The 25,206-nt window shown below is 39.4% G+C and overlaps 2 protein-coding genes and 1 long non-coding RNA gene across 7 annotated transcripts; 1 reads left to right on the top strand and 2 right to left on the bottom strand.

The window, feature by feature from the left end:
- Positions 1–1,355: 1,355 nt before the first annotated feature.
- Positions 1,356–1,978, bottom strand: LOC106962454 (uncharacterized). The gene is made up of 2 exons (XR_001427975.1): positions 1,889–1,978; positions 1,356–1,651 (listed from the first exon to the last, which is right to left on the bottom strand). It is a non-coding gene; the product is annotated as an uncharacterized LOC106962454 (long non-coding RNA).
- Positions 1,645–6,557, top strand: trim69 (tripartite motif containing 69). Its single transcript, XM_015056884.1, has 6 exons — positions 1,645–2,312; positions 2,573–2,668; positions 3,260–3,493; positions 4,107–4,129; positions 4,214–4,329; positions 5,047–6,557. The coding sequence occupies exons 1-6, from the start codon at positions 1,677–1,679 to the stop codon at positions 5,589–5,591; spliced, it is 1,650 nt and encodes a 549-aa protein (XP_014912370.1). The 5' UTR covers positions 1,645–1,676; the 3' UTR covers positions 5,592–6,557.
- A 1,059-nt stretch (positions 6,558–7,616) lies between these two features.
- Positions 7,617–23,750, bottom strand: LOC106962456 (bone morphogenetic protein 1-like). Of its 5 annotated transcripts, none has more exons than XM_015056887.1 (21): positions 23,426–23,750; positions 23,148–23,292; positions 20,443–20,529; positions 20,207–20,341; positions 19,999–20,116; positions 18,308–18,486; positions 18,116–18,221; positions 16,294–16,418; positions 16,057–16,172; positions 14,662–14,764; positions 14,452–14,568; positions 13,697–13,842; positions 13,245–13,440; positions 13,029–13,154; positions 11,461–11,621; positions 11,193–11,373; positions 10,296–10,421; positions 9,455–9,582; positions 9,162–9,375; positions 8,224–8,474; positions 7,617–8,135 (listed from the first exon to the last, which is right to left on the bottom strand). In XM_015056887.1, exons 1-21 carry the CDS (start codon positions 23,465–23,467, stop codon positions 8,001–8,003), a joined length of 2,937 nt encoding a protein of 978 aa, XP_014912373.1. In that variant the 5' UTR covers positions 23,468–23,750; the 3' UTR covers positions 7,617–8,000. The 5 variants fall into 5 exon arrangements, with proteins under 5 accessions (XP_014912373.1, XP_014912372.1, XP_014912374.1 ...); XM_015056886.1 differs by having other exon boundaries at positions 11,461–11,624; positions 23,426–23,749; XM_015056888.1 differs by having other exon boundaries at positions 11,461–11,624; positions 23,148–23,329; positions 23,426–23,749.
- Positions 23,751–25,206: the final 1,456 nt, after the last annotated feature.

Here is a 25,206-nt window from a genome sequence, read left to right on the forward strand (position 1 = left end):
CTGAACCAAAACACACACCTTTGAAAAGAGATGGCTTACAGTTTTATGGTTCCCTGTGGTTGTTTCAGGAACAATATTTCTGTTGATAATGTCTCCACCATGAACAGAACTCAGTCCAGATATGGCTGAATCTGAGAGAGAGGGACAAGTTGTTTTAGATGTCCACAAATCACAGATAATTGATCATTATTGGCAGAGATGTGCTTTGGAACATTGCTATTTGATCAATCAAAAGATCAAAATTTAAAGCTTATAAATTAACATTTATTATTATTATAAACAGCACACCAGAAAACATACAGATGATGTTTTGCAGGATTAATCAAAAATCTGCCTAATCAGCTTAACAAGTATTCAGCAAAACAAAGCCTTATTGGTGTAGTCTCAAGTTAGCTGACGAAATCTGATTCTGAGTTTACTTCCCAGAAGTATGTTTACAATAAACAAACACTGACCGACTGAGTTAATTTACAGAGCCTGATGTAACATCTTGCAATTCTGGTAATTCTGCCGGGGTTTTTTAGCTTGTTTCAGAACAAACTTTATTTAACTGAACCAATGCGATCGAAGCCTCAGATTGTGTAAACCTCACGCAATGTCGTGCAAAAATATTAATACAGGAAGTTGACATTATGTAGCATTATATCCACAAACTTCTCTAAAGTTTATTGGGATAAACCAGCAAGTGGCATGCTAGTAAAATAGAAGAAATTGTTTTCCAAGACTTTTTACAGAAAAAAAAAAAAAAAAATCTAAAAAGTGCGGTGTGCATTTGTACTTATCACCCTGAGTCGATACTTTGCAGAGCTGTCTGGCTGGTCTGGTTTTTATTTATTTAGATTTATCAGAGAAACAGAGTTGGACTTTTCTTAGATTTATATTTATGAAACAAACCATGCATTGTGTTCCTTTCACTTCACAATTCATTTACCTCATAAAACCCTGAAAAAAAAAAAAAAAACACACAGACATTTTCAGTTACATCATGATCAAATGCTACAAGTTTCCAGGGGAATAAATATTTTCGCAAAACTCTACATACGTTAAAGTTCTGCAAAATTGACTTGTATAACTATGAAGTGTTTTGTCATTTCTATGTACAATAACATCCACACAGGAAACTATGATTTCATGCAGGATGTCTCTTTTTTTCCCCTGTGAACTTCACTTCTTGCCGTCTCTCCCCCCCCCCCCCATGTCATTGTTTGACTGTTTTAATGATATTGTTTAGTCTTGGTTGAGGGTGGAGAGGGATGTCATAAAAAGATTCAGGAAACCTGACATCCAACATCACACAGAGCTATTTCTGCTCTGTTAGTGGGACTAATACAAATGCACACACAGACACGCATGTCGCACAGTGAGTGGATTTACTTTTTTGTGGGTTATAGAGTTCAGAGAAACGGGAATTTCTGCACAGACTTCAGGGATCAAACAGGCCAAGAAAAGAATATCTCTGGCCCGCCTCAGTTTCCTGACTATGTGACGTCTGAGAGGGGAAGAGGGGGGCAAATGAGATCCCCTTTGCTATCTGTTCCTGAGACTGAGCCTGCTTCTGCGCCTCCCACTTCATTTTCCCAGTAGTCAACAGGAAGACTGGAGGCCAGAGAGAGTGGTCGCAGTCTGCAGGAGAGGAACGTCCAGGGTCCAGCTGTAGTGAGAACAAAGGCAAAGGAATGAGCAACAGCCAGAAAGAAGTGAAGAAAGTCCAGTCAGTTTATCTGCAAAACTTGGAGAGACTTAACAAAGGGACAAAGTCTGAGAAAAAGAGCTGGAACCCCAAAGAAGGAGATTTTTCTGTGAAAGCAGCAATGGAAAAGCTGCGACCTTCTCCCATAGCTGGCCAAGTTGCCAAAAGCTCAGCAAACAGAATCAGCAGAGATCTGACCTGCTCCATATGCTTGGATCTTTTCAAGCAGCCAGTTTCCCTGCCTTGCGATCACACTTTCTGCCAGGGCTGCATCGAGGGCTACTGGACGGGGCCGCGGGGTCCCGGCCAGGGGGGCACGGGCTCCTGCCCTCAGTGCAGGAAGGTGTACCCCGGGAAGAGCTACCGACCCAACCGCATCGTTGCCAACATTGTGGAGAGCTACTGTCACGGTTTGGAGGAGAGCAGGAGCACGGGATGCCTGGCAGATGCGGGGTGTGCGGAGAGGGCTCCTGCTCCTGTCCCACACTGCAGCAGGCACAGGGAGGAGCTGAAGCTGTACTGCGAGGAGGACCAGGAGCTGGTGTGTTTGGTGTGCGGCGTGTCCCAGGAGCACAGGAACCACACCATGATGTGTGTCCAGGAGGCTGAGCAGAAATACAGGGTGAGTTCCTCTATGATCGCGTCTTCAGGTTGCTATTATTCAAGTTTATCTGGAATAGTGGGGTCCAGGTTTGCATGCAATAAATCTGGTGGCAGATACTTTCTAGGTACCAGTGCAGTAGATCAAGTGAAACATGTATTTTCTTTTCTTGTCAGTTTGTTGATTTCTCTGATGCCCCCCTCCACCCCACAAAAGCCAGTGAAAGTTGTGCCATTGTGTTTGCAGTGAGTCACAGTTGTTTTGCTGCGTTTCTCCTGCAGGGATTTCTCAACAGCTCCATGGATTCCTTAAAAGTGGAGCTCAACACGGCGCTGCAGTGTGACAGGGAGGCTGAAGATGAAGTTAAAAAGCTCAAGGTGGGATCAAACACAAACGAAAACAAAATCTTATTTCCAATCACCGATGTTCCCTCATTTCTAAGTCTTTCAATACTCAGAGGATCATAAATTTTGAGGCTCTGCATCCAATCCAAAATTGCTTTAATGTATTCAAATAATGAAGGCTATAAACACAGAATAAAGCTTTCTTAAGTCATCTCACACTGCCTTTGCAAGTGTTATGAGTTAGCTCCTAAAATTGCTCACTTTTTGTCTTTTCACAAATAAAAGTCTCAAATCTGAAACTGAGACTCAAAGCACATTTACTGAGTCTAAGTGTTTTCCATTTGAACTAAAGATGACCAAATGTAGTCCAGTTTTGTAAGAAAACTTTGAAACTGGCTGTTAGTTTTGCACCAGTAGCCTGCACGGCAGATGCTAACGTTAGCATAGTTAGCAGCTAATGGTTGCCAACGGTTAAAAAAAAACATTTTCCCTGTGAGAAACAAAATATTTCAAAGTGCCAGAGGCTTATTTTATGCTTATACAATATTTCTGACGCACATATAATTTGCATAAAGCCTTTCTCAGTTGAGTCCCTTGCTAAAGTCTGCTATCGTCCGTTCCCAGGACCACACGGCCGATCTGAAGCAGCGCATCGAGGCCCAGTTCAGCGACCTGCACCAGTTCCTGTACCAGGAGGAAAAACTCCTCCAGGTGAAGCTGAAGACGGAGGAGCGCAGGGAGCTGATCCGCCTGGACGAGCACAAGGCCCTGCTGTGCGTGGAGATCTCCCGCCTGCAGAGGGCCGTCCACGAGATAGAGGACAAACTCAAAGAACAGGACCCGTTCATCTTGCTCCGGGTGAGTTCAGCCGTATGAAATTCATGCACAGTGGAGAACAACTCATCTGGAAGTTATTACCAGCATGATGAGTCAGCCGCGGGGCCGCTTAGCGTGGAAAAATGCTGAGCTCTTGGTTTCAATAAAGTTTTTTTTTTTTTTTTTTTTCTAAATCTGTTTTTATATGAGGTGGACAAAGGTCTCATTTTTGCCAAAACATACACTTCTGTGAATCATTTTAAACGCCTCAGACATTCCAGATTTGATTGAGCAGAGTTTGCGTTTCATGTTTGTTAGAGGCCTTACACACGCTTGACCATATCAGATGAATATCAGCAACCACTTAAAAACAAAAGACTGTAGGGCTCCGAGAGTTCAGACAGGACGCAGGCCAGTAATCTCACCCTCTCATCTGGAGAATAAGGGACTTTAGCTCAGGCACGTTGCCACTCTATCTCTGGCTTCAGCTGCGGGACTTTCCCCAGGCCACAAAGATCCCGCAGGGTGGGACTGCATGAGCTCAGACGTTGATGTAATGTGGAAAGAAAAAGAAAAAAACTAATTACCGGTCTCTCGCTCTCTCTCTCTCTGTCTGTGTGTGTCTTCCTGTGCTTCTTGCTGCTCCTTGTGTTAGAGCATCAAAGCCCTTCCCCAGAGGTGAGTGTGAGAAACTTTAGGATGTGTTTTCCTTGGAAAGATGTGACTTTATTCCCTCCTTTCATTGCTTGATGTTGTTGGCAGGCCTTCTCTCAAGTTTGAAAAACCGACTTTTACACCACCAAGTCTGTGTGAGGGCCGCTTTGCGGGGCCTCTGCAGTACAGAGTTTGGAAGTCTATGAGGGGAAGCCTTTATCCAGGTAATGCATGCAACACATGGGCTCCTAAACTACTCACCTGCACAGATATTCATCTTGAGAAGCTGAACTTACAGTGTCACACCTGCTTAAGGTTTTCTTTATGTGTTGCAACAGCAAAGACATGTTTTATTGGGACATTATATAAAGAATCAGCTCAGAGTAACACATACTTGTGAAGTGGAAGGAAAATAATTCATAAAATCCACATTGTTTTTCCAAATAATAATCTTGAAAGTGCGGCCTTTTGTTGCATTTAGATTTTTTTTTTTTTTTAGCAGGGCCGGATTTACAAGAATGTGGGCCCTGGGCAGGAGCTAGTTTTGGTGCCCTAGTCAGTTCAGAAAGATTCTTCTTCGAATGCAAATTACAATACACTAAAAGATAGTCCTATACATAAATTGATGCATGATTGGTTTTACATGCTCCCCAAAAATTACGATATCTTAATTTTCAAATACTTGAGCGTGGCTTATATTCATTAAAATCCCAAAATGTTAACACAAATAATTTGCTTCAGTTTCTGAGTTTTCCAACTAGAAAAATCAGAGTTTTCAAATGTATCTTTTTTTTTCTTTTATTTCAAAATTATGCACTAATATGTACATTTCTTTAAAATAAAGTTTGACGTCGCAACGTGACACAATGTGAGAAAAGTTGGCGGATACAAATACCTTTGCAAGGCGCTGTGTCATATCAAAAAAACGTCCCTCTGCTTAGTTCCAGCAGCCATTACGTTTAACTCCAGTACTGCCAACCCGTGGCTCAGCCTGAGCTCCTCCCTCACCTGCGTCCGCTACCAGACCTTCAACCACACCGTGGAGGACAACCCCAACAGGTTCAACGCCGCCCTGTCGCTGCTCGCAAGTCAGGGCTTCACTCATGGCCGACACTACTGGGAGATCGAAGTCTACAGCAGCACGGTGTGGACGGTGGGGGTCGCCAGGGAGTCGGTTCCCAGAAAAGGAGTCATCAAGGCCCTCCCAGCCAACGGCTTCTGGACTCTCACCCTCTCTTATGGTGTTAGATACATGGCCGGCACATCCCCGCCGACCGTCCTGTCCCTGGAGGAGCCGCTGGCCCGGATTGGGGTGTACCTGGACTACAAGCGGGGCCTGGTGTCTTTTTACAACGCAGAGAGCATGACCCACCTCTACACCTTCAGGGAGACCTTCACTGAGACGCTGTACCCTTACTTCAACCTCGGCTTCCTGGATAAAGTGCACGAAAATGAGCCTCTCAAGGTTTTCTTACCAAAGATCTAAAAGCAGGAGTAAGAGAGAGCAAGTGAACATGCCTGAAGTTAAACATGAGGAAACTAATTGTTGCTATGAACTGACAATAATGTGCAAAAGTCATGAGTTACACATGACCGATTTATATTTTTCTTGCAGTAGGCAAGACTTTCTTGTAAACTTTTTAAGCAGTCTCTACGAAACCTGTAAGATGTATCCAAAAAAATAACAAAATCTAAATTATAAAATAGAATTTCAGCAACAAAAATCTGATTTTATAGGAGATATTTGCTAAAACTCCATCATACAGTGGATGGTAAACTGAAGGGTGATGGACCTCTTTCAGAGTTTGAACTTTTTCCTCGTTGAAAAGCTTTGGATTCTGTTAATCAGCAGCTGATAATTGTTTCGTTCTACGCTTTTCTTATCATTTCTTAAACATTAGCCAATTAGCAAAATGTGGCCAAAGTTATAGAGAATTAACTGACAATCAACAGCATTTCAAAAGATAACAAGAAAGTCTGACTCTTTGGAAAGAAAATGTAATGAAATCGTTTGGTTTCAAACTTTTATGCAGTATTATAAATGCAATAAACATTTGTAAAATATCGTCGATTAATTATTTTCTTTATGTATCCTAAACAATCTGACTTTAACACTATTCTGTATTATGAGTAGCATTTTCTGAAACACACGGTTGAGTTTGTAGGAAGTTTTCCCGCTCCGTGTTTTATTTTTGAGAAGCTGTGCTTCAGACTGTGTATAATCACCTGACTGAGAATGGATGAAATAATCTCTCTCCTGCTCATCTGTACATGTGTATTTTAATTTTGAAGAAATATAAGTGAAAATGTAAAACCTTTGTTTCTAAAAACACGATTGGCTCGATGGTTTGAATCTATGCACTGTGAAGCAGTTCCACTTTTAATTGGTGCCGTCAGAATAAATTGAAAGGAATAAACGCCGCATGAATGTCAAATGGAAATAAATGAAGAATATACAAAACTTTTAAATAGCTGTAGTTTTTTTTTTCCTCTCTGCCTGCAAAAGTAACTCAGGTTTTAAATGCGTCTGTTTCGCACATCCGATTATATCTATATTTAATAATCTGATTCAAAAACTGATTCATGCAAAGCTCGATTTAGTCCACCTGCAGTGAGATCCACGTTTCTCAGCACGCTTGGTAAAAAAAATAAATAAATAAGACGGCTTTAAATAAATTAATCTTTTATGTCAGTAGCATGATCTATATCTGAAATTTTTAGAGAAATAAATAATTTAACATATGTATTTAGCAGATGCATTCAATGTGAGGGCAAATTCCACACTGCAAAAAAATATTTTTAACAACATTTCAGATTTCACATTTGCGTTCCCAACAAATCCTATGCAAATAAAGGTAATTGAAACCCAGTAGAGTGTTAAAAATGGGCCTAATCTTTGACTTCCTGTTTCCATTTGGTGTTGGGACAAATTTCTCTCAGCCACTCTTCAAAATGGGAAAGAAAGTAAGGAATACAATTGTTGATTTTCATAAATCAGGAATTAGCTACAGGTAAAAGTCCAGCAGTTACATATGCACAGTCAGAGAAACATTTAAATGGAAAACAGTTTGAGGTCCTAAAAACTCTGCAGCTTATTTTCAAAGCTTTCTGTTCACATCGTTAAGAGTGCAGCAAATGACTGCGGAGGCTGCTATAATTATTCACTGAAAGCATGTTGCTAAACATTAATTACAGACGTCAGACTGTATCATTTTCAGCAATTGCATTTATTTTTTTTACTGCACAATCCATAAAGCTTTTTTTTTTCTTTCTCACAATTTGCAACTTGTGTTCCCTTCAGCAGCTTCATATTTTCTTTGTATTTGCAGCAGATGATGTCAAGAGATAAAAAACAAAAAACAAAAGGAGATTGGAACTTTTGAGTAAATAAAATCTCTAAATGTCTTTGATTATAAATATCAGTAACGTATGTTTCAGTCAACAAAGCTGACTCAGGCATCTGAGTCGCACTGCATCCATTCACGTTAAAATGAACAAAAACAAAAGAAAATCCAGAAGATGATTTAATTCTCCCTTCAGTGTTCGCAAATGCTTAAAATTACATGATATTCGTAAAAGTTGAAGTCTCCTTCGGATGGTTTTATAAGTCTAGACTCACAGCAAACTATATTTCAATATATACATTTTATATCTCAATCCAGTGTGTGTCTGTAACCAGTTTCTAAAAAGTGAGGCGGCCGCTATAAATCCGTAACCTCCTCTGAAACTAAACAGCTCTGAATGCAAAGACGGATTTCTCCGTATGGTTCCAATTAGTCTTACAGATGTAAAGTATGCAGGGTGGTGTTTGTGGTATCAAGCCGAGCGTTTACCCGTCGCCTGAAAACGGGTGTGACCGTCCGAACGTTGGGAGATGGGAGTCTGCGATTGGGGCCTAGCTGCTGGTGTGCAGCGTGTCCTGGAACTTCGTGCTGGTGTAGCGTGCGTGGAAGCCTTTTTTACTGATGCTGTCGTCTGAGTGGAACTTTAAAACGATGGCGTCTCCGGCTGAGTAGACGTCCTCTGGGGCCTGAGGGAACAGAAAACCCACACGTGTGCCGTTTTTAAACCCGCTTAGGCATCGAGAACGGGATCAAGAAGATTATTAGAGATCCTACCCCTGATCCACAGTATCGGCCCAGTCTGGGGGACTTGATGTCGGCGCCGTCGTACAGCTCCAAATAATCGTAGCCGCAGTCCGCCTCGTCCTCGGTCTCAAACACTTTGAAGATGATCTCCACGCCGTAGCCCTTCTCGGCGGTGAGCACCCACAGACAGTCGGAGCCGCCGGGGTAGTTGTTATCTCCAAACTGTGCATGAGAGTACAGGTCTTTTGTCTTGACCTCGGCTTTAAGGCTTCCTCCGCATTCTGGGAATCCACAGCCACAAAATTAAAGGGTCAAGACGAGAGGCTCGTAAAAGGGTGGAAAGAATGCAAGAAACACTTAAAATGTCACATTTCTGGCGACTCTTTCCCCCCAGCTGCAATTTACCATTTCAGGCTTTTTTTCAGTACCTTTTTAAGAGACCCTTGGCCAAGCATTTTCCCTCAAACAGCATCTTCTCAGCAGTGACGGTATATTTACAGTTTATTCTGCAGCCCTACATTAGGTCACCGCACTTGCGTGTTTGTATCCATGGAGCTTTTATATTTTGTCGAACTCATTAATGTATTTTAGTGATCAAAATAAGGCAGAGCTTTCAAAAGCCTTTTAGAAATGTGTAGTGTGCAGAAATGATCCTGTTATTTTGGTCCTTTGAGTCAATCAACACTTTGTTGGTTCAAATAGTACTGCTGTCCTGCATGTTTTAGATCTTTTCTTTTGTTTTACACACCTGAATCAAAATAACAACTACCTGGATGTCATCATGTTGGTAAGGTCCCAAAATATATCAGTTTGTGGTTGTAATATGAGAAAAAGTAAGAGTTCAGCAGGTATTTTCCCCCCTCATCTTAATAACTTCTCACAAATCTGTTGATAACTTCTTTATTTTTATGCTGCTATCTTTTTAACTAATTGCCAATAAGTGGATGTGAGTAAATTACTTTCCCCACCTGCTCTGTACGAAGCCTCAAATCCTCTCTTTTGCACCGAGTTGTCAGAGAAAAAATGCAGGAACATCTTGTTGCCGCTGGATGTAACCGGGTCGGGTGTTTTGGTGCCACAGAAGCGGCCCAGGGTCGGGGCGCGAACGTCTCTGCCGTCGAAGATCTCCAGGTGATCGTAAGCACACTCGAGATGAGCCTCCATGTCAACCTCGTTAAAAATCTGAGAGGGAGATTTTCAAACGGATTGTAAGTGGGTGTTTTCATTCGTACCGAATCACCGAGTCCGAGTCGCGACCTACGAGTTTGATCCGATGGCCCGGTGTGGTGGACAGAGACCAGGTGCAGGCCTTCTTGCTGGGATACTTATTGGGCCAGTTGGGGCTGCTGATTGTGCCGGACACGGTGTTTACGAAGTGATCGCAGCCAGCTAAACAAAAACGAAACAGCATGTCAGGGGAAAATACTGGATCGAGTAGTTTCTGATTGCAGAAACACCTTTCCCTAGGAGAGCTTAATTATCATGTGAAGTAATGGGAAAAACCAAGAACGCCTCATAATTAAACAGGCCATAAACGCTTCTTTATTCGTAATAACATGGAGTAGTTGTTTTCTGCATTTTGGGGCTCTCTTTAGTAGAAAACATTTCTCAGTCTACTGAGGTTTACCAGTATTTCTTTCTGCACAACTCACTTATTTATTCATCATTTATTTAGTTTTTGCTGTCAAACAAATATTAAATTAAGTGGAAATTGTTCTTTGAAAAGCAGCTCATGCAAAAGACAAAAATTCTGGTTTGATGTAAATTCGCAACATTAGGCAATTGAACTGATTTTCCAGTCTCCAGATAAAGAGGGCTTTGAAATTGAATTCTAACATACATTTCTGTACAATCCATATTTACAGTGTCTCAATCACAGCTCAACTCTGAGAAAAAAAAAAAAAAATCACACCAGAATGGAAATGTATGACGCAGCATCTGTTGCATGAAGACCAGAAGATGTTTAAAGCAATTTAGCAACAATAATCTAATAATTTCAATCCAGTTGAGATCTGCACTGTGACTGTAAATGCTTCATTTTGTTTAACAAAAACAGTATAAATAGTCATCTTCGCATATCATGTTGATCTGAACTTGCCTACCTTCCTTGCAGTCGTGCTTATTGTCGTGCACCATGAACCCACTGCGGCACTGACACCTGTAGCTCCCAAAGGTGTTCACACATTCGTGCTGGCATCCTCCGTTACCTTTGGAGCACTCGTCTATATCTGTGGAGATGTTCAAAGACTTTTGCTGGATTTTTTTTTTTTTTTTTTTCAGCACAGAAAAATATGTACAATCAGGCTTGGTGTAAACTTGAAGTGAATATGAAACAAAGCCCAGACAGTTTCTACCTAATGATAAGATGGGATTTGTTGTGTAGTGAGTTTATTATGAACCAGTATTGCGAATTCAAAAGGTCAGACTTGGTGACGTTTTGGAGTTTAATGGGGGAACAGAAGTGATGATTTGTTTCGATACTTTTACTATTCAGAAAGCTGAAGGTGTTCAGTTCGGTTTGGTGCTTTCTGACGTGAAAAACTTTTTTAATTAACTTCTTTTCTTCCATATAAAGTACAGGAATTGTGTTGGTGTTCAATTTTTATCTTTTATAGTATAAAACATATTAGTAAAAGTCTATAAAAACAAAAAAGGGAGTATGTTTATCTGATGAACAAAAGGAAAATGTGATAAATGGTACATGTTTTTAAAATAAATATATTTTCTTTCCTTTGTTTTATTTTATATAGTCTTGTAAAACCACAGCGTTTATTTTTTCCTCTTTTGAGAAAACTCATCCATAAAATGCAATATTCTCTAGACTAAATACTCATTTTCAAATAAAAGCAGTAAGGAAGTTTGAATCTGAAAACACTAAGTTGATCCCTTGCTAAATAGTGAATAATTATAAAATATCACACAAATCACAGGCAGAGTACCTGTGTAACGTTTCTGTGGTATTTTCTTGCATGAATTTCTTACGTTTACTGGCTGCTCACCAGAGAAGAAGTGGGCCTTGAAGCCCCTCTTGGACACGGTGTTGTCCGACTTGAACTCAATCCTCATGTTGTTCTGAAGCGAGGTGATAACGTCGGGTTTCTCTGTGCCGCAGAACTTCCCGTGGATCTTGGAGTCGGCGCCCAGCCCACTGCGCACCTCAACGTAATCATACTTACACACCTGTTGCGAAACAACCACAATCACTCCGTCTGAGCGAGAAACGGCAGAATCAACAACACTTTACATGCTGATCTGAGCCGAACCCACGTCGTTTCCTTCCGTCTCAAAGCCGTCAAACACCAGGGTGATCCGGTACTGAACCGGCGCCACCAGTTGCCACACGCAGTTCTTGTTGTGGGGGTAGTCTCTGGGCCAGCCTGGGGTGCTGAGGGAGCCATTCAGGCTGGTGATGAAGCCGCCGCAGGCAGCTGCTGGAGGGAATGAAATGAGAAGAAAGGATTTCAGAGGAAGAACTCATGCATGACAAAGTGAAAACAGTCGCATACGCTTCAGCGATGGCGAGGTTAAAACTCCTGATAGAACTGATAAAAACATATCGATTAACTAGATGTTAAATGGGAAAACTGGTACTCAGCGCATTTTACTGAGTATTTTGTATTTATGTAAATGAAAAAATATTTTTTTTTGTCTTACATGTTCGAACTAACATAAACGGCTCATGTTTAAAACACTTCAAAATTCATTTTTCACTTTGAATATAATAATTAAAACCACATGCACACTTTTGAAATGTAGAAAATTAAATCCGATTTAAAAAAAACAACACTTTGAACCTAAACATGGGATAATTAAAATGTGTTTTAATCTGGTTAAAAAAAATATTGATTTAGTAAACCTTCTTGTCTGGAACAATTCTGTAAAAAAATGACGAGGTCAGCAGATTGTGACTTTATTTTTTTTTAATACCAAATTAATTAGAACATGTTTTCAAAACTAGATAAAGAAAACTGTACGTAAAATATCCTAAAATCAATTCCTTGTTTACTCCTTAAGCTAAAATCCAGTGAGGATCTTCGATTAAAGGAAATATTTAAGATTTACTGAAACAATAATAAACTTCACTGTATGTGAAGAAATAAAAAAGGAACTCATGTAAATAACCCTTTTTGTTTTAAGGTAATTAAAAAACAAATAAATGTACATGCCGAGTTTTGCAGAAAGGATTTTTTTGTTGTTGTTCGGACGAAGAAAAGTATTGACTCTTGAGATACTGCAACAGGTCAATACTGCCCCCTTCTGGTAAAAAAGGTAAAAGAGGAGAGTTTCATCAATCTTTTGGATTTTAAGACAGTGCACTAAGTTGCTTTAATTAAAATATTAAATTCTTTATTTAACTGTGGAACTATAATGGCTGACAGAATAATATAGCAGGCTACACTGACAATAATTTTGTCACTTTTTTTAAGTATTAAGTGGTAATAAGTATTCTTTGGGATTTTATGTTATTGCAAAACACAAAGTAATGCACATATGTGAAGTTAAAGTGTGATGTTTATTTTCATTCAAGTGATTGATTTTACTTTATCTTTTTGAAAGATAAATTAAATAACATTTCAACACATGGGCCACTTTTGAAGACAATAATGTCTTCACTTTGATTTTGCTCTGACTGTAACGCCACTTTGAAAATAATACCGAAGCGAATAAAAGGAGAACAAAACTGTGCATTGCTTCATATTAGCTCATCAAAACCTTGTTTTGTTGAAACCTTTTCAGGGTTATGAATACTTTTACAAGGTATTGAGAAAATTCCTCCAAATGAGACCTTATGTCCTGCTTTGTTAGTAAAGACGTGATCTGTCGCCTGCTCTCACCCTCACAGCTGCGTCTGTCTGCTGCCAGCTCAAATCCAGGGTCGCAGCCGCATCTGTAGCTGCCCAGCGTGTTCATGCAGCGCTGCTCGCAGTGCCCGTTGTCAGCTCTGGAGCACTCATCCATCTCTAATCAAAAACAACACTGGAGTCAGTGTCCATACGTCCTCCTCCGTAAAAATCGTGTAGACACTTTGTTGCTGGAAGGCAATCTCTGACCTTTTAAAAAGCTGGCAGCAAACCCTGCCTTGTTGACTGAGCCGTCGGAGACAAACTTCAGCCAGAGCTGGTTGGAGCTGCTCTGGAGGTTCTCCGGTTTGTCGTAGCCACAGAACCGGCCGAGGAGTGGGCTGCTGTCCGAACCGCCATCCCTGACTTCCACGTAGTCGTAGGCGCAGGCGTCGTGTTTCTCAATCTGCAGTCAGGATACGAATGAACACCGCTGCTGTTCGGGTTGCTCACAGACAATGCAAGAAATATCTCTCGGCTCCTTACGAGGCCTTCTTTGATTGTTTGAGATAAAATGTATTTAATAAGCTACTGCAAGTAGACATTTTTGAAATCTTAATGGAAATCGCATGTCTTGCAAATTCAAATCAGCAAAATGTTTGTGATCTAAGTGTTTTTCACAGAGATATTCAACCTTTCTCGTATTGTTATCTGACTTGTACCTCAAATGACGGAAAGGTGAGGCCGACTTGAAATCCTTCTGCCACTGTGATCTTCCACACGCACATTTTGTTGGACTGGTAGTCATCAGGATAATTGGGGGACTGGATCTGGCCGCTATCTCGCGCCAACTCCCCGCCACAGATGGCTGCAGAGAGGTCAGATCAAGGACCGAATCGGTTCAAAGATGTCAAAGATATTCAAATGCCAAAAGCGAAACTACAGGTAAATGGAGACAGAATCACCAGCACGATTAATGTACTGAAGAGCAAATTATGGTAATGATTTGTAGCAGGAAAATAATAAAGTTGAAATATGCTTAATAAATGTTTAATAACAGTGTAGATAAAAGCAGATAGAGAAAATGGTTAGACACTAGCATTCCAGCAGGGGGCAGTATAATGCCTGACACTTTTAGTTTGAACAACCATTCATTCATTGTTTATCCCTTCGATTGTAGATAATGTCCAGCTGTCATTTTACAGTAATGACGAGGATTCTCAATTCATATTTTTAAAACCATTTTAACAAATAAACATACTGTATGAAAAATGGGGCAAACATTTGCATCCCTTTAAGTTTGACATCCCTAAATAAAATACCTTAAAAGTATGGAAATATAAAAATGCACGATAGGCCATTTTTTATTTAGTTAGTCAAAAAACTGACGCATTGTTGGCTCTGTATTTGGTCTGGACTTCGTCTTTGTAAACTATTGTTAAAATGGGTTTAAATATATATCGTTCTTGTGTTTTACCTTCATAAGAAGCAGAGAAGCCTTTGCCCACCCAGCTGCTGCTGCTTCTAAATTCGATCCAAAGACGACTGTCATTGGAGATGATCGGATCTGGAGTCGTGTCGCCACAAAAACGGCCTGAAGAGAACATTTCAAGTTAGTACAAAAAAGTCACAAAAAGCCTTAAACAGCCACTGAATATGGAGTTTATAAAACAGGCATCAATCAGACCTTTTAGGGGAGCTTTTCTCCAGAATCCGTCTCGAACTTCTACGTGGTCGTACCAGCAGAGATGACTCCTGAAGAGATCCATGGAAGTGAAATTAAGGACAATCTGGGACACAGAGGAGAGATGCTGAGCATAACAGCATGTAAATATATCAAATTAAAATGTATACATCATTTCTAAAACCCAAAAGAGTTAAAATGCTGACCCCAAATTTACACACCAAGGACGTATGAGACTCTGACCTAAATTAATCGCTTCAAACTGAGATTTCAAACTCCAGTTCTTTAGCATTTCTGCTTTATCACACATGAATCAAATAATTGGTTCAGTAGCAAGATCCTGAAGAACTCGACTGCATGATAAGGAGGTAATTTGATCATTTAATGTGTTGAAAAAGGGACATTCCTGAAACTTGCAGGATGCTGGACTTCGAGGATGAAGCATGACTGGTAAACATTAATTATTTTTACAGTAACAACTTAAATGTTTGGATATTCAGCGACTCCCACATTTATTTGGACCTTTTCTCATCTTTAAAAGTTGTAGAATAGACCAACACTTATGTTAGGAAAAATCTAACTTTTTCTGGTTATTTATTTAGTTAACACAGGTAAGACAGCATTTTTTGCAATATTTTTTGCATAGTATGTTAATGATAAATATTATATATTAGCTCATTAAATTCCATGATAATGATTGTCATGGATCATTTTTCTACTTCTAAAAAAAGATACTTTAATTAAGATATAAAATAAAAATTACAAAATGTAAATAAACTGTTAGAAATAGCTGCTACTGATATTGTGAGAACGATATGTCTACGTGTATATTTTGATTGTAAAAAAGTATAACTATGAGCTAAGCAATACTCAGACCTCGTGTTTGGTTTGGTGTTTACGGTTTGGCTGTTTATTCTGCTTCTTTTTATGTAGCATAGGTTTTGTGTATCCTGGATGTAAAGTTAAGTGGAAGGAAAAAGTGCAGAACAAACTGGTTCACTTGCAGCAGTAAAAACTTGCACTGACTCTAAGAAAACGCAAACCACAACCACCTAAATCAGCAGAAATAAACTCCAAAGGTTCATCACTCTCAAGATGAGTTCCACCTATTCAAATGAATTACTGAAATAAATCTCATTTTGCTCATTTGTAAAGATGCACCTCATTGGTGCAACTGTAAAGGTCTCCATTACATCAGGTCTACCAACATGTTAATGCTGTTATTTGTATTTAACTTTCTTAATATTTATGTTTTTATACGTAGGTCAATTATACAATGATTGAAAGATATGGTTAGGTTTTTTTTATCAACATGAAATAAATCAGGCATATTGTGTATCAAAGAGGTTGAACTATAAAATGCATGCACCCATTTTGCAGGGATAGGTGTAGGTTTACCTTTTCTCCTGGGGTGACAGAAATCCTCCACACACAGTGAGTGTATGCTGAGTATCCGTTTGGAAAACCAGGAGAAGAAAGGTTTCCAGCACTGTCCTGCAGACTTTCCCCACATTCTGCCAAAAAAAATAAATAAATAAAAAATAGAAAAAGGAAATAAAAAATTGTACAAAGATGACAAGTCACAGACAAAATTATGACTTATGGGACTTCATATCTTATTTATTTATGTCCTACTTGCACATTTGTAGAGTTTGCGGGCTTGAGCGACGTCTCCTTTGCTAAGCCTTGTCCTCTGTCCAATGGAGGGTCGAATACCGTTGACATCGTAGCGAGGCAAGATGGTGTCCAAGAAGATGCTTCTGTTTCGCACAAAGTACAAATCTGTTCATACTTGCAGAGTTTTAATACACAAGAACCATGCAGAAGTTAATTATTGCCCAAAAAGCACAAAAACTACAACCCTTCAATAAACATACGGATAAGCTGGGTTGATGTTCAGTTTATAGAGGATCTCCTCCATGGATACAAATTCCAGTATTTAAATAAATATTTTGTACTAAATCAGACTTTGTAGCTTTGTATTGTATTTTGTAAAGTTGTAAAATAGAACTGCTTTGTTTTCATTTCATTTTATTAAGGTTATAAAACTCTATTCACAAGCGCAAAAATATTTACGCCCGGAATTTGTCAACTACTTGGTCAGCACCTTGATACTTTTATTGGTTGTAATAATCCCTTGCTGGGTTTACAGCGCCTGCTGTTGCTCGGTTGCCGTGGTGATGAAACGATGAATGACAGGGATGTGTAAACAGAGCGCTCTGAATGGGGCCGCTGGCCGGTGCCAGCCGGCTCAGTGGAGCCCGCTCCTGAATGCCAGAGAGAAAAGCCACTCCAGCCCCAAATTGTTCAACAAAGCCTGAACTGGTTGGACTTTTATTTAAAGTGGCAAGCCGCCACGACCCAGAGCCCTGGCGCAGTGACGGGGGGTAAAACACCAAAGCAGAATCAGAGAGGAGCAACAGTATGCTTAAGAGAGAAAACATTTCTGTCACAACACGACAGGTTCTTGATGAACTGACGGTGAAAAAGAGGGACAAACATCAGGTCTCATATATGACTTAATGTCTCGTTAATAGAGCCGTTTGCAAAACAATTTATCCACCTTGAACGTTTTCAGCTTCAAGTGAATGATTAGTTTAATTATTTCTATGTTACAGACAAAGAAAAACGTGAAGGAATTGTGAAGGAAAAGAATCGGGACAATCATGGCAAGCAAAGCACGAACGATGACAAGAGAAAATCAATTTGTCTACTTTGAATTTGTTTTCTGTATGATTTCAAGTGTTTCATTTGCTAAAATAAAACGTAGAACAACAAACTACTTTTCAAATTAATAAAGTTCCACAAACCCAGCTGTTCTCTGAAGGCCTCACAGGTTTAATAAAAGACATTAGTGAGCAGTCAGGATCATGAAGGCCAAGGAACCGAACAGAAAAGTCAGATATTGGGTTGTAAGGACAGAATAGCAAAGTTAGATTCTGAAACAACGCCGACTATCTTTTAGAACCACTGTTAATTTCTTTGGCACAACTCAAAATCAACCAAGATATGTCTGTCTGACCTGACCGACAAAGAAAATATTCATCACAGAACCAAAGAACTTAATGCTGAGTAAGTTTGAAGAAGTGATCCAAAGCCCAGACATCTAGTATGATGGTTAAGATTTAGGTCAAAACACTTCACTGTCAAATAAACTACTTTTGCACAACACTGCAACCATTAAACCGGCTCATCGCTGGAAAAAATGTTTTTCTTCTAATGTCAGGCAGGTGAAGGCGTTTATTGATGATTGACAGTGAGTCAGAGGCAGGATACAGAGGAACGAGTGAGTCACCATTAAATCAATAAATTCCTCAGAGAGCTGGTTTTATGACTTGTTAATGTGAAATGTGTTAAAATGAAAAGAAAACGTATGCTCAGCAAAACCCAAATAACAGACAAGTGAAACATGAGGCGGTGGAGAAAAAGAAAGCAGAGGGAAAATTGGCAAACCCACCTGGAAAATGTGTTCCTTGCATAATGCATGATGCTGCCAAAGTCATAGCCCTCTCCCAGAGAGTCCACCTCTCCAGGTTCCATCTTCAGGAAGTTATAGTCTTGACCTTTCAGTGGGAGCAACAGAGCATCAACAAGCTGCGTTTACAATTACAGAAACTCCTGTGCAGTGACACGGTTACTACCTTAGTACCTGGCTGGATGTTGTCTCTGACGATGCTTACGTGCTCGTCACGGTCAGGACGAGTGTGTTCGTGCCAGAAGCCGATCACGTGGCCGAGTTCGTGAACCACGATGCCGAACTTGTCGCAGTTCTTCCCAATGGAGATGGCCTGAGGCCCGCCGCCTCTCCTCCCCACGTAGGAGCAGCATCTGTTCGGCAGCAAAACGTCCACATCCATCCTTAATTGCTTCTGAATGTGAATATGTGATGAATTTCCAGAAGGGCATTGCTTTTTTGACATTTAACGAGAAGAATCTGTCAACCCTATGAGCGTAGTTTCACTAAAAAAAAACAAAAAATAAAAAACATGAAACATCATCGGTATCCCACATCCAAAACAGATATTATTGTCAGTAACCCCAGAAAAACATGTCTCTGGGAGAGAAAGTGAATCAAAATGACTTTAAATGTCTATATTTAGCATGGGAAGAGTTGTGCCCTCTTGTGGCTGGTGAAGGAAAAGCAACTTAACATTAAATAAGCACAACCAGCAAACCAAGAATATTAGAAGTATTATAAAAGATAATACATTAAACACAAAATTTTCTGTTTTACATGAAGGGTGTCCTTAGCGCTACAGCACAGTAAGCATCCGCAGGAAGTTAGCAAAGTAACATTTTGACTTACAGAGATGTGGGAAAAGGACAGCCAGTCTTTTGTAAGATGTCTTGGACATGCCCGTGTTGCATGTTAACTTCAGTTTGTACAACACTAATAAAATCAAGAGACGTAAACAGCAAAATGCGAAGAAAACGTATTATAAAATAGAATAAAATTTGTCAGATTTGGATGGAATGAATTAGAAAATCCCAACGGGATTTACATAGAATCAAAAACAGGTGTAAATGCTTATAATGTTGTTTTTTTTCTGGACGTTTGCTCTGTTCAAACCAAAGACATTTGGTCTATTGTGCTTCTGACTGCTGAAGAGAGAGTAAACACATGATGAAAGAAGGTAGACGTGCAGGAAATACCTCAAAAATTCAGAGCTGCGAATGAGGAGAGGATTGAAGAAGTTTCCTCCGAATCTGTGCTAGAGACCAAAGACTGCAAGAAGCATCTCACTGATGTTACTTCAACCGAATGGGTAACAATATCAATTAAAGTTTTGATTTATTTTAAGCTACAAAATACACCTTTGTTGAAAGATTTTGTTTATTAAGTGAAACCTTTTTTTTTGTATTTCCCTGTAGTTGAATATTTAATTTAATATTCAATAGATGGGGAAGTGAGTGTTGAATTCCCACATGTTCCATATTATACTTGGATATTGATTTATAAGTCAGCGGTTTATGATCTGTTTATTCAATTTTTGCCCTAAATATTGAGAATGTTTATTGTTTTTTTCTCTATTATTGCTCATTACATACAGCTCTGCTCCTCATAAAGTTTTAATTTTACAATCACTTTATTGCTTTGTCAGTAATTAGGTTTTTGCTCATTAATAAATTATGTGAGCAAGTTTGGGTTTGAACAGTCAGACAGGTCTTTCTGTCTTCCCTGATTTATTCTAATAAATTTGAATAGCATCTCTGCACATGTATTTATATATTCTATTTCAAATGTAAAATAAACCGCTTTAAAAACACTCAAAAGTATTTATTTTATGAATACGTAACAGTTATTTTTGTCTCCACTTGTTTAAATTAGAAACAACTCACCCACAAGGCCTGGAGGTAAAAATAATGTAGCTCTCTTCACTTGTTCTCTCTGTGAATATCACACATGTATGTTTCTCCCAGTGGCGCATCGCTTGACGAAATATGGCGCGCTGGCTGCCTGAGAGGAAAGTCTGTAATTAGGTTTTGACAGATTTAGGTTGGCCAAGGTGAACATTTGGAGGAGACGGAGGCTTTCCTCTGGACTCACCACTGAAATTCCCACTGATCACATACGGGATGATGCCGTCCGGCCAGACTCGCTCAGGTATGGAGGTGGCCGCTCGCTTCTGCCTCTGTGGACTCGGACTGCCTGCAGCTCCGTCATTGGAAGAGGAATTGCCAGCTGTGAAGAGCGTATGAAAATCTCATGTATCATCTTGAATAGTTTGATCAGAATTACCGTCTTCATAGACAAATGTGCTTTTTCTTCCTGTTGAGACGAACCTGAGTTTGTGTGGTTAACGACGTCCCGGCTGACTTTAAACATATGAAGATCTTCTTCGTCCAGAGCAATGTCTCCCAAAAAGGCAGCTGTGCAAATTTAAAACATAAGGAAACATTAAATAATTGGGCCCCAACTTGTTGCATCACAAAAACACACACTTTAATGTATCTGCCGTATTATCCGGACTATAGAGCGCACCTCGCTATAAGTCGCACCACAAAGGTTTTGGACGCAGCATTGCGTCTCCAACGCCGAACCATGGATTCGTTCACGCCAAGCTTACGTTCAGCGGCTATCGATCTGTACTGCCAGATTGATAGCCTTCAACTTAAAAGCTGCATCATATGGACTTCTTCGTGTTGTTTCCATGATGAGGGGTATGAGTGTGAAAACATTTCTCCGTCGAAACTGCTGCTAGCATGTGCTTGTTCTAAAAGAAAATTATCACTTTCTTCTTTGATTTCCAATTTTGACTTCCAATGATTCACTTCCTGCTAAAGAGCCCCCTGGTGGTTGAAGAAAAATACACAGAAAAGCCGCACCGGGCTACAAGCCTTATAGTCCGAAAAATACGGTAAATGAGATTTTATGAGACAGACACAAATGATACAAGGTTTACAAAACCATAAATTATACTGGTACAACAATAATCAAGTTTCAGCCAGTTTTCTCATTTTGAAAACACAAGCACAAATACATAAATATTCAATTAAATTCATCCTATAATGCCCATAATTAAATTTTGCTTTATCATGATTCACATTAGAACATAAATTAAAATTATTGTGGCTAGAAAGGAGGGAGGGAAGATAAACGTTGACCAAATACATGAAAGGATTGCTAAGTATGTTGTGCTGCTTCCTGCACTGGATCCATTAGGTAGACCCATCTGTGAAGAAGTTTTAACCTTCTTTAACTTTAATGCAAAAAACTGGTAAAGAAATACAGATTAATGATAAAAACATAATCAAATATTGTTTTTACAATCTCAATTATACCTTTTCCACCCTTGCATTCCATTTTTTTTTTCCTACGGGAAATCAACAGTATGGATGTTTACTCATATCTTCTGACAACTTCTTTAAATACATAGTCTATGGATAATCAGGGGTGATTCGAAAACACCTTTTTAAAGCCTGATCAGTCATTTATTTCCAAAGTGCTCCAGTTCGATTTTCAGGAAACTTTTTGCCACCTCATTCGCTTCAATTACTTCTTATGAGCGCCTCCTTCTGCTGTGCAAATAAGAGGATCTGGCCCGTCTTATGGATGCCTTTGAAGTCGACTCAGTCATGCAGAGGGTGACTGTAAATGACTGCCATGCCTCTCCTGCAGAGCCTGTGCTCCGTGCCCCACGGCCAGGAGGGACTTCGCCGGCGTCCAGCCGAGGAACAGTGCTGGCATGGCCTCGGTGACCCACAGTCTCCAGGCAACTGTCTCAAAGCGGAGGAGCTGTGTGTTTCGAAGGTTCCCAAAGTCACAATGAAAAAAAAAAAAAAACGAGAGGAAGGAGAAAGGAAACCAAACCTGCTGGAGGCCCTTGATTACTAGAGAACTGTTGGCCATGTTGGACGATGTAAACAAGTTGTTTTCTTGAATATCTTGACCTTTTGGCAAAGTTTTTTTTTATTGTTGTTTTTAAAACAATCATACCCCATCAGAATAGGAAAGTATGTGTCATTTTTTTAAATTATAAATTACATTGTATTAGTGAATTATGATATTAAAATATATTAATTCTCTTCTTAAGACAAAAAAAAAACAACCTTAAAGTCTTTTTTCTATTGTATCTGTTTACATCTCTAGTTAAGCCCAAAAGTACAGTAAATTTCTAATTTTACCAAGATGTTTCTTCTGACTGGAAGCAACATTAACATTTTGGATTAGAGTTGAATCTGATGGCAAAGAGGCTTTCCAATATGCTCTGTATTTATGCTCTCTACCAATAATAGATTATTGCTGGTCAGTGATTAAAAAAAGGCTTTGAATAATGTAATGTAATGATTATTGAGATATATTTTAAAAATGCAGACATACAGGTAAGTTGTTTGTAAAGATAAAAGCAATTTACCATTTTACTGCTTAAATAAAATCTAATTGCTTTATTTTGATAGATGTTTTTTTTTTTTTAGTTTTCAACCTCTATAGTTGTGTAAACTTTTGGTATACCATTGAAAATACACACATGTTGTTAATTTAATTGAACAATTTGAAAAAGAAAGTACGTTCTTTTGTGTTAAAGCAAACAAACCTGTATAAACAAACACAGAATAGCTCATATTACACAAAGAAAACAATGAATATCAGAATATCCTCACATTTTTGGAAAAAGTTTTAAATATTCTCATATCAGCTAAGTCTGCCAAGTCTGCCAGGTTCAATCAGTTTCTATATTTTATGTTGCACTGTAAATTAATCTCCTTTTCATAAGTTATACAAAGAAAGCTTGAATATTCAGAATCTGAATATTTTATATGTTGTAAATTTAAATATAACGTTTTATGACTTATTGCTTGTATACTTTGCAAACTCCTAAGTGAATCCATTTAAACCTAAATTTAAACCCATATGCTGCCATCACGGCAACGTGCAGGGAAGCTTCGTTTGCTGCTTCTGGTCTCAACAGCAGGGCTGCGCTTCAAACCGTCCAAAAACCCCTTTTGTATATCAAATATAAACAATTTTAGAGTAAATCTCACGGTACCTGCTTTGCATGGATCCTTGTAATCGACCGCATCCTCTGGGTTGAAGAAAATCGCGCCCGCAGCTTCTCCATCAGCCGCCAGAGAGACGCTCAGACCGCACAGCAGGAGCAGCACGGCTGGTGCCGAGTCCATCATTACTTCGGACTAAAAGGAGAACGACGCTGCTAATAGATGGATATGGCTGGAAGAGTAAAACAACAACAACAACAACAACAAAAAAAAACAATTAAATAAATAAAAATAGAAATAAAAACTGAAAAAGAAAATGGAGTAAAACCTGGAGTTCCTCAGTGGGATTGTTCCTTGCTGCCGCTGACATGCCGCTCCAGGAGTGAGTCTGGGCTCAGCGCGTCCAAGTAAATGTTAAACGTCACTTATTTTAGTCATAGTCCAGGAATGAGTGTAAATGGAAAACACACTGTCAATGCAGTCAAATCCAAAAAACAAAAAACACTACAAAACAATCCCCCCTCCCCTCCCAATCAATTAGCTAAACTCAAACATGAAATGCAAGTTCAAATCCTGTCGAGAGTCATGTAAGCAGAAAGGGTTTAACTACACCACCTGTAGGCTGCCAGCGAGCTGCGTTATTATAACATCTGGAAATACTGACGCAGCCATTACTGGAGCAGGCACATACAATGCCCTGTAAAACTGAATTGAACTTAGATGGAATAGTGTGGGTGCAGACAAGGGCGTGGATAATTGTGCCATTTGTGTATCCCTCTTCCTGCTTTTAAGAACTGCAATGTTTCTCCAGGATGGTTTTTGTTGTTAAACAGCTAAATTTTAGTCAGATTAGGCGAGAGAACATCTGTGAACAAAACTTCCAAGTCGGGATTCTGAATAGGATTTAGTTTCTTGTGTGAATGTAGCTCTGCTGCCACCACCGTGCTTCACAGAGTGTTTGCATCCTCCCCATGTCCCTTGTGGCAAACTAAACAATATTTCTATTAGCTTTCTTTCAACAAAACCTTCATTCTTGTCCGTCTCCCACAATTCAACATTTTCAGAGTGTGTGTCAAACTTTTATCCTGTTAAAAATAGTTTCCCTCCTGAGCTCCGGATCTCTGTAGCTCCCCCAGAGCGACTGTAGACATCTGGGCTGCTTCTTCATTCTACAACCCTTCCATTTAGGTCAAAAACAATGTCTTTGTTTTTGACCTAAAAAACAAAGACATTGCATAGTATAGTATTTGCATTGTTTTTGACCTAAAAATACATAGTTTTTTTCCTATGCTTTGAACCACGCGGCTTGTAGCCCGGTGAGGCTTTTCTTTGTATTTTTCTTCAACCACCAGGGGGCTCTGAAGCATGAAGTGAATCATTGGAAGTCAAAATTGGAAATCAAAGAAGAAAGTGATAATTTTCCTTTAGAACAAGCACATGCTAGCAGCAGGCACGACTGAGAAACTCATACCCCATAGACACAAATACGTATATGATGCCTTCTCACCATGGAAACATCACGAATAAGTTCATATGATGCAGCTTTTAAATTGAGGGCTAAAGATCTGGTAGTACAGGAGGGAAATAGAGTCGCTGCTTGTAAATTGGCGTGAACGAATCCATGGTTCGGCGTTGGAGACAGAGGGCTTTGTCCTTAATAGCAGATTTATTTCCTTGTGGGAAACCAAGAGCGGTGGAGATACCAGCGGCTTATAGCCCGGTGCGGCTTATATATGTTTGTTTCCATTTTTTTAAGCTTTGTGGGTGCGGCTCATAGTGTGGTGCACTCTATAGTCTGGAATATACGGTACCAAAAGTTTGGGATGATATTTTATAACCCAACAAATCCTTCTATTTCTGAGTAAATACTGTAAAAAAATTAATAATTAAATAAATGAAAATAAAAAAAAAGAAAAAACAAGTGAATATGCCACATTTCTTGGTGGGAAAATATCCAATTAATAAATAAAGTAATTATCAAGAGGGATGAGTTTTTACTCTAGCTTTCTAATATGTAATGCAGATTGATTGCTGAACACTTCACTGTTGTTCAGTGGTATTTATGTTCTCGCCACCATGTGGTGCTGATGGATAAGGAGCAAAATCACT

Source organism: Poecilia latipinna, unplaced genomic scaffold (assembly GCF_001443285.1).
Source record: "Poecilia latipinna isolate Pla-1442-1.1 unplaced genomic scaffold, P_latipinna-1.0 Scaffold1414, whole genome shotgun sequence".
NCBI classification, from domain to species: domain Eukaryota; kingdom Metazoa; phylum Chordata; class Actinopteri; order Cyprinodontiformes; family Poeciliidae; genus Poecilia; species Poecilia latipinna.